The sequence below is a fragment of the Pseudonaja textilis genome, chromosome 5 (genome assembly GCF_049901715.1).
Source record: "Pseudonaja textilis isolate UNSWEBS1 chromosome 5, rPseTex1.2, whole genome shotgun sequence".
NCBI lineage: Eukaryota > Metazoa > Chordata > Lepidosauria > Squamata > Elapidae > Pseudonaja > Pseudonaja textilis.
The window spans coordinates 2,318,891-2,332,389 of NC_141994.1; the positions used below are offsets into that span (position 1 = coordinate 2,318,891).

A 13,499-nucleotide genomic window follows, 5' to 3' on the forward strand; every position below is an offset into this window, starting at 1 on the left:
TTAAACATCATCAAGCACAGAATTAAACTTCACCAAAAACCAGTTTTAGACCAAAACTCAGAAAGGGTTTGTAAACTCACATTTGAATGTCAATCTTTCTAGCTAGCCTTGCTGAATGTCACTCATCTTGGTTCCTTGTCATTAAAAGTTCCTTTCTGGTTATTCAATTATTTCTTCAAAGTGCTGATTGTTGCATGTGGCTGGGAGTATATCCAGGGGAGTATCTCCTTCCAATAACAGTGTAAAAAAATTAAAATAACCCATCCCCTTTAAGAAAGTAAAAAAAAAAAATCTCCTTCGGAGACAGTAAGCTTAGGCATCCTGCCAAGAATGCAATAAAGGTGGAAAAAAACAAAAGAAGATTTCTTCTAACTACCAGTTCTCCGAATTGCTTAGAAAGTTAACAAGGGGTTCTATAGAAGGGGTTCAGAACCGGTAGAATCCCACCCCTGAGTGAAGGCAAAGGAATATGAAAGCGGACTATTTAATAAAAAAGTTTCATGAACAGTACCCCACAAAATCAGGAGGTTCTCCCCCCAAGTGAGGGTGAACCCAGTCACCACTAATGTGTGTGTGTGTGTGTGTATGTGTGTGTGTGTTTGTGTGTGTGTGTGTGTGTGTGTGTGTGTTCACTTGATGTTTTCCAGGTGCTTCCCACTCTTTAGGGGGATCCGACTGTTAATTATGAAATGGATCAGGCCATCTCAGCCATTTCTCTCCGTTTCTCAGCTTGACACACTTTGGGGGGAGTAGGGAGCTTTAGAACGTCAGATAAGACATCAACAACTTACTATCTCATGGAACCAAGGTTATCCCAACAGGTGCTGGCCAGAGATTGGAAGAGGTTACCGAGGAGATGCCAGAACACTTAATGTGACCGGTGACAAGGAATGGGTGAGCTGTCTAACCTTTAATTATACTGAAAGCCAGAGATGGTTTTAAGATCATCCGTGCCAAAATGATGTACTCAATGAAGCAGTTTTTTCAGGAAGCTGAAAGTCTCCGAGTGCGGACTCATTTGGGTTCACTAGTTGGAACCTTGACACTCTGTTCGCATAGTGCTGATTTGGAGGCCGTTTTTTTTCAGGGAGGATCTTTTCCATCACAGCTCGGCTGGTATCTGGATCAAGCCAGGTAGATTCCCATTTCCTCTGCTAGGACATACCAGTCAGGGAGGATGGGGGGAGCATTTTGGAAATGCAGGTGCTGTAGACCTTGTCACTTAGCCCATCTTGGAAGCATCCAATCAAGATGTTTTCTGGACAGTTGTACAGGCCAGGTTGTGAACCCCCTGGATGTACTCAGATACCCCCCTGGGACCTTGGCTGATAGTTTTTATGTGATCTCTGGCTTTGTGATCGGCTAGAGCAGTGGGGTGACAACACGTCATCATGTGATGTATCACAACTTTTGCCCCCTTCCCTAAACCAGAGGTGGGCATAGCCAGCGCATCTGGCCCATGGGCTGCAAGTTTGATACCCCTGGGCTAGAGGATTTTCAAAGTACTTCTGATGTGCAGCCATGAAGCAGTCAACGTTTCTCAGCTCCAGGGCATCATCATTGTGGAGGGTGAGTCAACTTGGACTCCCTCTAATACCATGATCAAGCACCACACCTTAGTCCCTTTGGTGACTATTTCTGTACTATACCCTTGCGTGTATATCCAAACTTTTGCCAAGAAGAATCCCAATTGCATGGGGTCTCCATTGAACTTTACTCCCAAGGCTGGTGTCTTGCATCCTTGCTGGTAGTGCAACTGGTGCAGGCTGGGCTGCGGGGCCAGGCACTGGCATGGTTGCAGTTGCCAGCGGACTCGCTGCCACCACCATTGCAGTGGCAAAGGTAGTTTCCTCCTCGCTTGTCATGGCTGGACTTGGCTGGTGTGCAGGATGTGCCACCTGGGCTAGGGCTTCTTGAGCTTTGAAACTACTAAAAGCCCTTCTTGTGAACTTTATGGCTTGCTCCAACATCCAGTCCTTTCACTCTCAGCTTGCCTGTGCTCAATTGTTCCTCCAGTTCCTCCAGCTTTACTCGGTTCTCTCACTGGCGGCTGCCATGCCCCCATAAGTGAATGTCACTCCCATGAATTTCTCTTTCCATTCTTCCTTTTTCCTGACCCTGAGGGATCATCGGGGGCTTGGTGGATTGTCCTCTCCCAGCCATCTGGATAGATCCAGCCCTTCAGGAGGGGGTTTCAAGGATGCTTCCCCCTGGATCTCGATCCCTTTCTGGTTGCTCTCTTCAGCCAACATCTTTTGCACAGTCCTCATGGTATAGAGGCAGTTTTCTCTCTGGGTTGACCACAACTGCAGAGCTGGCTTAATGTCAGACCTGCCCTAATCTGATCCCTTGGAAAAGAAAAGTCTGCGACTACATATGGTCTTCATCATTCTCTTCTACATTCCCCATAGTTCAGCCATAAAAAAGTTTTACAAACACTTATAACATTTTCACAGAAAAGTAAGATGGTTTCAAAAATAAATTAAATACAAATATATGTGTTTCTAAAGCAACATTTATGCTGTTAAATGTTGATTTTTGGAAACTTATTTCACTTTGACATTATTTAACAAAAGAACTGTATCAATTTATTCTTGCTTTTTAACCATTAAGTGTTCTGTCACGGGAAACAGACTGACTCGAGACCAGTGTGATTTCAGCTCTTTATTTGCTCTCAGTAACTTCAACAAACCAGAGCCGCGGCAGCCTCTTTTATAGCAGCTGCTTGCGGCTCGCAGCCAATGACAGCTCCTTAAACTTCCCGCAGTCAGGCGGACCAATTATAAAACAGTATTCAAGTAGTCAGTATGGACCAATCAATAGACAGCATTGGCGGACCAATCATAATGCAGTATTACAAGTATGCAAATATATATAACATTAAGGATAGTATTTTGTGAATGATAAACAAGTTAAACCTACCGGTAATCCATTTTTCAGCCACCGGATTGTTGGAATAGGCTTGCCTGTAGCTATACATGGCCAATGGAATTCACTGCCAACATCTCTTTCGGTATCATTAATATGTTCCACCCATTCTGGACGTGCTGAAAAACAAGAGAAACAGTTTTTCTTGTATGTTTAAACCAGTTTTTTCTCGCCCTAACAGCCAGCTTAATTCCTACTTACTATATAAAACTTTAATTAATAAATAACTGCACATTAAAAACCAACAGAACCCACGTGCCTTCAATCTCTACCTCACCAAGATTCCCTAGGCAGAGACTCCCTGGGCGGAAATTTCCTGTCAGCTGAGACAGAGTCAGCTATACAAGTGAATCAGATAACAGCAGCCAGCAAAGCAATAAATCTTTGTCACCAATCGGATCAGTTAGCAACAACCAGCAAAGCAATAACCCTTTACTTTCTGACTTACTACTTCATTACTTTAATACTAATATCACTGATTACTTTATTACCTCAAAACTTTATTACCTCAAGACATATATCAATTAGATAATCAATTAGATTAGATAATGACATCTATAAAATAATTTCTCTATGATTTCTCTATAATAAGTTATCAATTGATTGATTGATTGATTGATTAATGTGATTAGAGTTTCTAGTGAAATAATGTGATTAACCAATCTGTAATTTAATTGATTAGCAAAATTAATTATTAGTGTAATTAACTGACCAGTGTGATTAGTGATCAGGGTGATTGCTAATAGTGAAATTACTTGACTAGCATGATTATTGTAATTAATTGATTGCTGCAATATTGTTATTGATCTTGTTTGATTGAACAATTTAATCAACAAACCATCTCAACAAACCCACCATGCCAGGTAAAAAATGCAATGCCAAACCACAATCCCAAACAAAAGAAATTCCCATCAATGAACCACAAGACACCTGCACATGCTTTATATGTAAAGAAACTTTAAAGGGGAATGAAAATTCCATCCAATGTTCCTTAGGTGACAACTACGTTCACCATGGCTGCTTGGGATTACCCAAGCAAATGGCTCAATTCCTAGAATCGTCCAACCATGTGTTTCCATATTTCTGTCCATCATGCAGACCCAAACTGGACAGATATATTGCCCTGTTCGAAAGAGTTGATACCATAGAAACACGAATATCATCCCTTGACACCATAGTAGAATCCCCGGACACTATAAAAACAAGATTAACTAACCTTGAAAAAAAAGGCCCAACACACAAAAAATGAACATCCAATAGCTACAAACCACATCTTTACCCAACAACTGCAATCACAACCCAATCCACAAAAAAACACAAATCCTACAAATAATGATATCCCAATCCTCATCAAAGAAGCTGTCGAGCATGAACGGAAACGTTCCAATGCCATCTTATTTGGTCTAGAAGACAACAGTGACAATGATGACATCACAAATGTCCGCAACATCATCAGTGGCTATCAAGAATCAAGCATCTCCCCTGATGAAATACTTGACATTTCCTGCATTGGCCCAGAGTTCAAAAACAGTGACAGCTCGCTGGCCCCACGCTTCTGCAGGGTTGTTTGCAAAAATGAATTAAGCAAATGAAAATTCATTTACACTATAAACTCACTTGCCAAGAGCAGCATCAACCATAAGAATCTCCATTCTTGTCCTGACCTAACCTTACAGCAACGTGAACTATGCTCTGAACTCAAAAGACTACAAGAACAAGGAAATACTAACTGCACAGAATGTATCAAAAGCAAGACCTTCAATTTATATCCCAATAACTATCACCCCAACATCCAACATTAGGCATGCATGCCCCTTACTTCTTCCAGATCCATTACTACATATCTAAAATGCAAACTACTCACCGCAAGAAGCCTCGGAAACAAAATGCATGAATTCCTCCTCTTACTAAGCACAGCCACATCGATATTATATGTGTCTGTGAGACGTGGTTGAATGCATCTTTTCCAGACTCCATTACCACAGTCAGAGAATATCATGTTTATCAGTCAGATCGCAAAATCCGTAGAGGAGGTAGAGTTGCTACCTTCTATAAAAAATCCCCAAATCTAAGAAAGATTCTAATTACACAAGAGCTTGCTCTTCCAGAGACCAGTGTTTGTGAACTGTCCTTAAATACCACTATCCGCTTCTTACTATGCTACAGAGCCCCTGATTATGACATAGTTCATGCAAACAAACTAACTTCACTGTTGACATGGGCTGCCTCTTGTCCACACCCTCTTATTTTTCTTGGTGACCTCAATCTACCTCTTATAAACTGGACCCAAAATGAATGTACATCTGAACCCATACATGCAACCCTGTACAATGCTGTTACTACACTGGGACTGGATCAATTAGTAACAAACATCACTAGACTCAACAACTGCCTCGACCTCATCTTCTGCAGCAGCTCAAGCTCAATTTATGGCCTACAAATACAAAAACACTTTTCAAACAGTGACCACAGTATGACTGACTTTTGTCTCAATTTATGCCCTCACAAAGAAGATCATAATGATGGATCTCCAAAATACAATTTCAAAAAAGCCAACTATGATCACATAGATGCCGACCTATCATCTCAATTGGCACTTTCTGTTCTCTAACTGTAATACTATAGGAGACCATTATAATGCATTCTTACTTGAACTTGAAAGAATAATTAAGCTATATGTACCATTAGTAACCCCTAAAAACAAAAACAAAAAACAAATTACCCATAACAATAAGGAAACTTCAATTAAAAAAAATAACTATGGCATAAAAACAAAACTAGCTACGTAGAAAACTTTAAAAACCGATACACCTTATGCCAACAGATAAAGGCAGAATGCACAAATTATTACTGCAAGCAAGAAGAAAACGTCCTATGTATAAAATCTACCCGCACCTTCTACAATTTTGTAAATTCCAAACTTAAAGACTCAAGAACCATCCCACCTCTAAAGGGACCAAGTGGGAAATGTCAGCCTTCAAGATTCTTCACATCTTTCAGCTGTCATAAGTAATGGGGGGAGGAGGGGTGAAATAGTTATGGGAAACGAGCTGGAGGTTTCAGAGAAAAAACTGTATAAATTGGGGGGGGGGGTCTTGTTCATGCTCCTTTCTTATGCTATGCGCAAGCACACCTCTATCAAAATATGTCAAGGTCAATGGACGAATGCCTCATCACCACCTGAAGATGCCCACATTCAGTTCTGGAAAAACTTCGAGCTGTGGAACTGTATGCGAAGTTATCCAAGTGTGAATTCCACCAAGAGAAAATTGATTATTTGGGCTACAGCATATCACATGATGGTATAGAAATGGATCTGGGGAAAGTTCATGCCATCTTGGAATGGGCCCCTCCCCACACCAGGAAGCAATTGCAAAGTTTCCTGGGATTTGCTAATTTTTACCATCAGTTTATCCCGGCTTTTGCGAAGATTGCACTGCCTATTACACATTGCCTAAAAACCAAGGGAGAGGTGAAATCAAAGCCTAGTAGGCCACTGGAGTGGTCGATGGAGTGTCAAGCTGCTTTTGAGAATTAAACGACTTTTTGTCGCCAAGCTCAAGCACCCGGACATGGACGCCCCTTTTGTAATCCAAGCAGATGCAAGTGATATAGCAGTAGGGGCGGAGTTACTACAAGCTAATAAGATGGAGAGTCTGCAACCATGTGCATATACCACCTGTAAACTAACTGAGACAGAAAGAAGATGGGCCATTTGAGAAAAAGAAGCTTTTGCAGTTCATTGGGCTCTGTTAACCTGGAGGCACTTTCTAGAAGGTGCAAAACACCCCTTTGAGGTGTGGACAGATCATAAGAATTTGGAGGCTCTAAAAACGCCTGGCAAACTTTCGCCTAAGCAAATTCACTGGGCGCAGTACTTCAAACGATTTAATTTTTCATTGAAGTAATTTTTCATTTTTCATTCCCCGGGGGCGGGGGGGAGAACTTCATGGCAGATGCTTTATCTAGATTGCCTCAATATAATAGTGCCCATCTGGAAATGATCCACCCTATTGTCCCAACTAGACAGTTGGTGGCTCCAATAGTTACCAGGGCCCAGAAAAAGGGCAAAGTTGATTTATCAAATGATTTATCTGCACAGTTAAAAGAAGCTTTGAAACTTGATGATTGGTTCCTGACTCGCTCAAATAACTGCACAGTTAGAGATGGATTGGCATGGGTGGGGTCTAAATTATATGTGCCAGCAAAGTTGAGAAACCAGATATTACAACAAGCTTATGATTCTAAAGCTGCTGGACATTTTGGATTTGTAAAAACCTTACCTTACATTTAAACCTTACATTTGGTGGCCTACTTTGAAAAAGGACATTGAAACTTATGTAGCAAGTTGTGCTATCTGTGCCTCAGCCAAACGGCCTCCTGGTAAATCAGTGGGCCTATTACAAAATATAGCTAGGCCTACTGCTCCATGGAAAGAAATTTCTATGGATTTTATAGTGGAATTACCTGAAAGCAGGGGAAATACAGTTATTTGGGTGGTAACAGATTTGTTTTCCAAACAGGTACACTTCATCCCTTGTGCGAAAATCCCATTTGCGAAAACCTTGGCTAAACTGTTTATTTTACATGTCTAACATGTTTATTTTACATGTTTACATGATGTTCCTGAGCAGATAATCTCAAATAGGAGTGTCCAATTTACCTCAAACTTTTGGAAGGAGTTCCTGAGGTTATTAAGCTTAAGCTCCGCCCACCATCCACAAACCAATGGAGCATGTGAAAGCACTAACTCAGTATTGGAACAATGTCTTAGATGCTGTATTAATTATCAACAAGATGGTTGGGCTGACCTATTGTCATTCGCTGAGGTGGCATATAACTATTTGGTTCATAGTAGCACTGGGTTTACTCCATTTAAAGTGGCTTCGGGTCAAGACTTTGTACCCATACCCAAGCTTCCACAGGAGAAACCTAATATTCAATCCTTGAGTAAATGGATAACCCAACTCCCGTTTACCTGGCTGGTTACCCATAAAGCATTGGATGATGCTCATCAAGCTCATAAGAAATTTGCAGACAAAAAGAGAGCTCCACAAAAACAATATCAAGTTGGAGACAAAGTTTTCTTGTCCACTAGATATTTGCAAATCACACAAAAGTCAAATAAGCTTGGGCCTAAATATGTTGGACCTTTTCCGATTGAATGAATTGTGAATCCCGTGGCAGTCCAACTGAAATTACCAAAAACCCTCAGACGAATCCATCCTGTCTTCCATGTTAGTTTATTGAAACCTGAACATACCTCCGTCCTGAGACCTGCTCAGGTCGATCCCCCATTCCTCTTCTAATTGAGGGTGAACAACATTTTGAAGTTAAAGACATTTTGGATTCTAGGAAACAAAGAGGTCGACTTTAATATTTAGACATCTGGAAACACTTTCCTCCTTCCCAGTCAGAATGGGTGAATAAGAAGGAAGTTCAAGCCCCTCAGCTTGTACAGGCATTTCATACAAAATATCCTGACAAACCTTAAAATACTGTGGTATTGTGTCACATGTACATTATTCTTTTATCTTGTATTCTCTTTCTTTTATAGGACTAACGCCTCTTTTGCAGGAGAGCCGAATGTCAGCCTTCAAGATTCTTTTCCTATGCTTCGCATTTTTTGGCTGTCATAAGTAACGTGGGGAGGAGGGGTGAAATAGTTATGGGAAGCGAGCTGGAGGTTTCAGAGAAAAAACTGTATAAGTTGGGGGGGGATTTCTTGTTTATGCTCCTTTCTTATGCTATGCGCAAGTGCACCTCTTTATCAAAATATGTCAAGGTCAATGGACGGATGCCTCATCACCACCTGAAGATATCCACATTACATTATATACAATTTTTAATTGGATGGACAGTTTGAACTATTGTGGGTGGGAATGTTGCCATCACTTTGTATATGTGATTTACATGCTCATTTTCTCAGATTCAGAATTCTTTTGATGCTACCACTTGATTTTCCAGTAAAAGATATCTTTTCTCTAATTAATGGAGTCTAAGTATTTCTTTCCTGAATTTTGAACTGCAGCGACGAAGCTGTTAAGGCCAACCTCTTCAACATATTCTTCAGTTCAGTCTTTGTAAACAGCAATGGCTCATGCCCCATGTTTTCTAGTCGTACCACAACTAACTGCAATGATCTACTACATATTGACTTTACAGTAGATAATGTAGAAAAGGCACTACAAAACCTAAAACCATCCATATCTATTGGCCCCGATGGATTATTTTCATACCTCTTAAAAAAGCTCTCCTCTGCCATAGCAGAACCCCTAAGCATTATATATGAGATATCATTCAGAACCAGCTCCTTACCAAACCTATGGTCCTTAGCTACGGTCATCCCTATCTTCAAAAAAGGTGACCCCAGCCTGGTTGAAAACTACAGACCAATCTCACTGTGTTGTGTCACGTGCAAAGTCATGGAATCAATCATTAACCAATTCATCACCCTCCACTTAGAGTCAAACAACCTACTCTCCCAAAAACAATTTGGAATTTTCAGGAAAAAATTGTCCTGCAACCTACAACTCCTACACTGCAAAAACATATGGACTACTCTACAGGGTAAAGCAATAGACACAATTTAGAGACTTCTGCAAAGCCTTTGATTCAGTGGTACATGACAAACTACTGTTAAAACTAAACTCTTACGGCATTTCCGGATCCCTTCATAAGTAGATTACTGCATTCCTGTCAAACAGGCAACAAATAGTAAAAATAGGGAGCACTATATCAAACCCTGCTCCAGTCAACAGTGGTGTCCCCCAAGGCAGCATTTTAGGACCCACACTCTTTATACTCTATATAAATGACCTTTGCGATCACCTTATAAGCACTGCATCCTCTTTGTGGAAAACTATTCAACACCACAGACAATGCTACTGTTCTTCAAAGTGACCTTGATTATGTGTCTGAATGGTCAAACATTTGGCAATTCCAAATCTCGACCAACAAATGCTCTGTCCTACACAGTGGTAAAAAAAATCCCACCAAATACAAGCTAGGTGGATATGAGCTCATTGATGACCCTCACTCTGTCAAGGACCTCAGAGTACTCATATCTAATGATCTAAGCACTAGAGGTCATTTGTGGCTGCATTGCCCAAAAGGTATTAAGAGTTGTAAATCTAATCTTATGAAGCTTCTTCTCTGGAAATATTGAATTGCTAACTAGGGCATTCAAAACCTTTGCTAGTCCAATACTCGAATACAGCTCATCTATCTGGAATCTGCACTGTATATCGCACATGAATACAATTGAGCGAGTCCAGAGGTATTTCATGAGGAAAGTATTACACTCCTCTGCTCGCAACTATCAGTCAATGACTACTTCAGCTTCAACTGCAATAATACTATACCACCAGGCTTGAAATTTTGGGCTTGGACAATCTTGAACTAAGCCGCCTACTGTTGGACTTAAGCGTAGTACACAAAATTATCTGCTACAATGTCCTATCCGTCAATGATTACTTCAGCTTCAACCGCAACAATACAAGAGCACACAACAGATACAAACTCAATGTTAATCGCTCCAAACTTGATTGCAGAAAGAACGACTTCAGCAACAGAGTGGCAAATGCCTGGAATGCACTACCTGACTCTGTTGATACATCCTCAAACCCCCACTCCTTTAACCTCAAACTATCCACTATTGACCTCACCTCATTCCTAAGAGGTCTGTAAGGGGCATGCATAAGTGCACCATCGTGCCTCCCATCCCTGTCCTATTGTCCCCATTTATTTGTACCTATTTCCTGTATTCTTACTCATGTTTATATTTATACCTATTATCTTGTAAGCAATTGACAAATCAAATAAATAAGTAAAACATTCCCAGGGGTTTGCTGTGACAGTGACAATAGTTCATTTAAAAGCAAAAATTTATGTTTTTCCTTTGAAGCACATCAAAGAAGGAATAGAGTTTATGAGTTTATGTCTTGTTGATGCTCATTCACACAATGGGTAATTGTGATTTCCTATTTCACCTGAACCAGGTCTTGTGACTGTATGTTAACAAATGGGATCTAATCAGTGATGGGATTCAAATTTTTTTACTACCGGTTCTGTGGGCATGGCTTGGTGGGTGTGGCAGGGGAAGGATACTGTAAAATCTCCAGTCAGAGGTGATATTTGCCAGTTCACTGAGCCACTCAAAATTTCCACTACCGGTTCTCCAGAACCAGCCAGAACCTGCTAAATACCACCTCTGGATCTAATGCCATGCTTAATAACATGTCCATTTCTATCTCACCAAATTTGCCACAGATTCCAGACAGTTAAGAAATGGAAATTAAAATATTCATTATACAAATACCCACAGTCAATAAGCCAATTAAAATTATGAATTTTAAACATAGTTCCTTAATGGATAGAACATTAACAATCAGCCTAGTAAGAACCACAGCAGTAAAAATAACAATGGAGGCAAAAAGGTAATTAACAAATGATTTCTGGATGTTATATACTAGAAAGATCTGAAAGAGAAGCTAATTGTGGATTTAATGGAGGCTATTCCATAAAATTAGGATCATACAAAAGAAGTAGTCCTTCTAGTTTTGTCCTTCTTGAGATTATGAAATTGGGAAACAATCTCTATGGACTTTATCGTGGAGCTCCCTGAAAGTGCAGGGAATACTGTTATTTGGGTTGTAACCGACCTTTTTTCAAAACAGGTTCATTTTGTACCCTGCCAAAAGATCCCAACAGCCAAGGCATTGGCAAAGATGTTTTTAATACACATTTATTGCCTTCATGGAGCTCCCCAATGGATTATCTCAGATAGGGGTGTACAATTCACATCCACATTTTGGCAGGCGTTTTTAAACCTATTAGGCTCCACCCAGGAGTTGAGCTCATTGAATCACCCCCAGACCAATGGCGGGACAGAGAGCGCTAATAGCATATTAGAACAATATTTAAGATGCTTTATTAATTATCAACAGGACAATTGGACTGAACTTCTACCTTTTGCAGAGGTACCATACAATAACTCGGTTCACAGTAGCACTGGTTTCACCCCATTCCAGGTAGCCACAGGACAAGAATTCAACCCCATGCAAGAGCTACCTACCAAGGAAACTGAAATTCCCTCCCTTAAGGAGTGGATAAATAATTTGCAAACCACTTGGCCAGTGGTCAGAGTAGCCTTACAAGAGGCTAGAGCAACTTTTAAAGCTCAAGCAGACAAAAAACGCTGTGATTCTAAAACGTTCAAAGTTGGGGACCACGTATATTTATCTACAAAGTTCCTAAAATTATTGCAACTGTCTAAGAAACTGGGACCTAAATTCATTGGCCCATTTTCCATCTCCAGAATTATTAATCCTGTTACTGTAGAGCTTCTACTTCCCAAAACACTTAGTCAGGTTCATCCAGTATTTCACTGCAGCCTACTCAAACCAGAGATTACTTCAAAACTTAGACATCCCCCACACCTCTAACTCCCATTATGGTACATGGGGAACAACATTTTGAAATTAAAGATATTCTTGATTCACACACTGACCGTGGACCCACACAATATTTAGTAGCTTGGAAACACCTTCTCTCCTCACAAAATGAGTGGGTGGTCAAATGACATGTAAAAGCACCCACATTACTACAGAAGTTCCACCTGAAATACCCTCACAAACCATCCTAAGTGGTAAATGTAACACATGTTTTATGTCTTCCAGGTGGATTTCTCAATTTTTTGAGGAAGGCAATATGTCAGATCCGTGTATCTGCCATTCTTCAATGGAAGAAGCAGGGGAGGTGTTTGATACAAGTAATCCTTTTGGATGTAACCTGAAACCTAACCTATCTTAATTCTTATACTGAATCTGTATAACTTGCACATGATATACAACTGCGGACTGGAGCCCAGATGCCTGGAAACTTGTCACTTCTTGGAGAGGTAGCAAGAGGAGAAGGGGCCATAAAAATTCCAGCTCCAAAAGAAACTTCTTGGGAAAAGCTCTTCTAAACTATGTTCCCAGAAAAAAATGGGGTGGGAGGAATTAATATGTTGCTTCTTTGTATTAACAAAATCCACACCGGACTAAGGGGAGGGGTTCTAACTCCCTTATCTAAGCTACATGCCTGGAGGGATATCAGACCCTGCTTTGAACATCACCTGGATCTTTTCCTTTTCAATAAAGAATTCCTTTTGAAATACCCAGTTTTCAAAAGTTCATTCACTGTGCAAAATGTTTCATTAATTTATGAATTTTTTTTAAAAAACAACATTTTAAAATGATAGGGGATAAATACGTATAAATGTATTTTTCAGTGATGAAATGCATGAAGAAATTTTACTTACCTTGTACATACACTTTTGCTGAATGTTTATCCTTTCCTCTGTAATTTTCAGCTTCACATTCATATATTCCTTCATCTTCAAACTGAATATTGAAGATCTTTAGAACTGCACCAGACATGCTTATATCTGCACTGCTTGGCTTTGGTTCAAGATATTTACTCCATCTAAGCTCAGGAACAGGGCTTAAAGAAAATAGGACACATTTTAATTCAGTTTCGATTAGCTGTTCGATCTTTCATTTATCAAGTCACTTCAGCCTCTGCTT

The 13,499-nt window shown here is 40.2% G+C and overlaps 1 protein-coding gene and 1 pseudogene across 4 annotated transcripts in view; one reads left to right on the plus strand and one right to left on the minus strand.

The window, feature by feature from the left end:
- The window catches only part of CNTN1 (contactin 1), a 178,782-nt gene that overhangs the window by 69,087 nt on the left and 96,196 nt on the right, over window positions 1-13,499 (minus strand). For all 4 annotated transcript variants that reach the window (XM_087933954.1, XM_087933955.1, XM_087933953.1 and 1 more), the window contains exons 10-11: window positions 13,235-13,416; window positions 2,923-3,047 (exon numbers count right to left, since the gene is read on the minus strand). In XM_087933954.1, coding sequence (XP_087790080.1) covers window positions 2,923-3,047; window positions 13,235-13,416 — 307 coding nt within the window. The remainder of the gene's footprint in view (window positions 1-2,922; window positions 3,048-13,234; window positions 13,417-13,499) is intronic.
- LOC148125506 (uncharacterized) lies at window positions 3,785-5,697 on the plus strand (annotated as a pseudogene).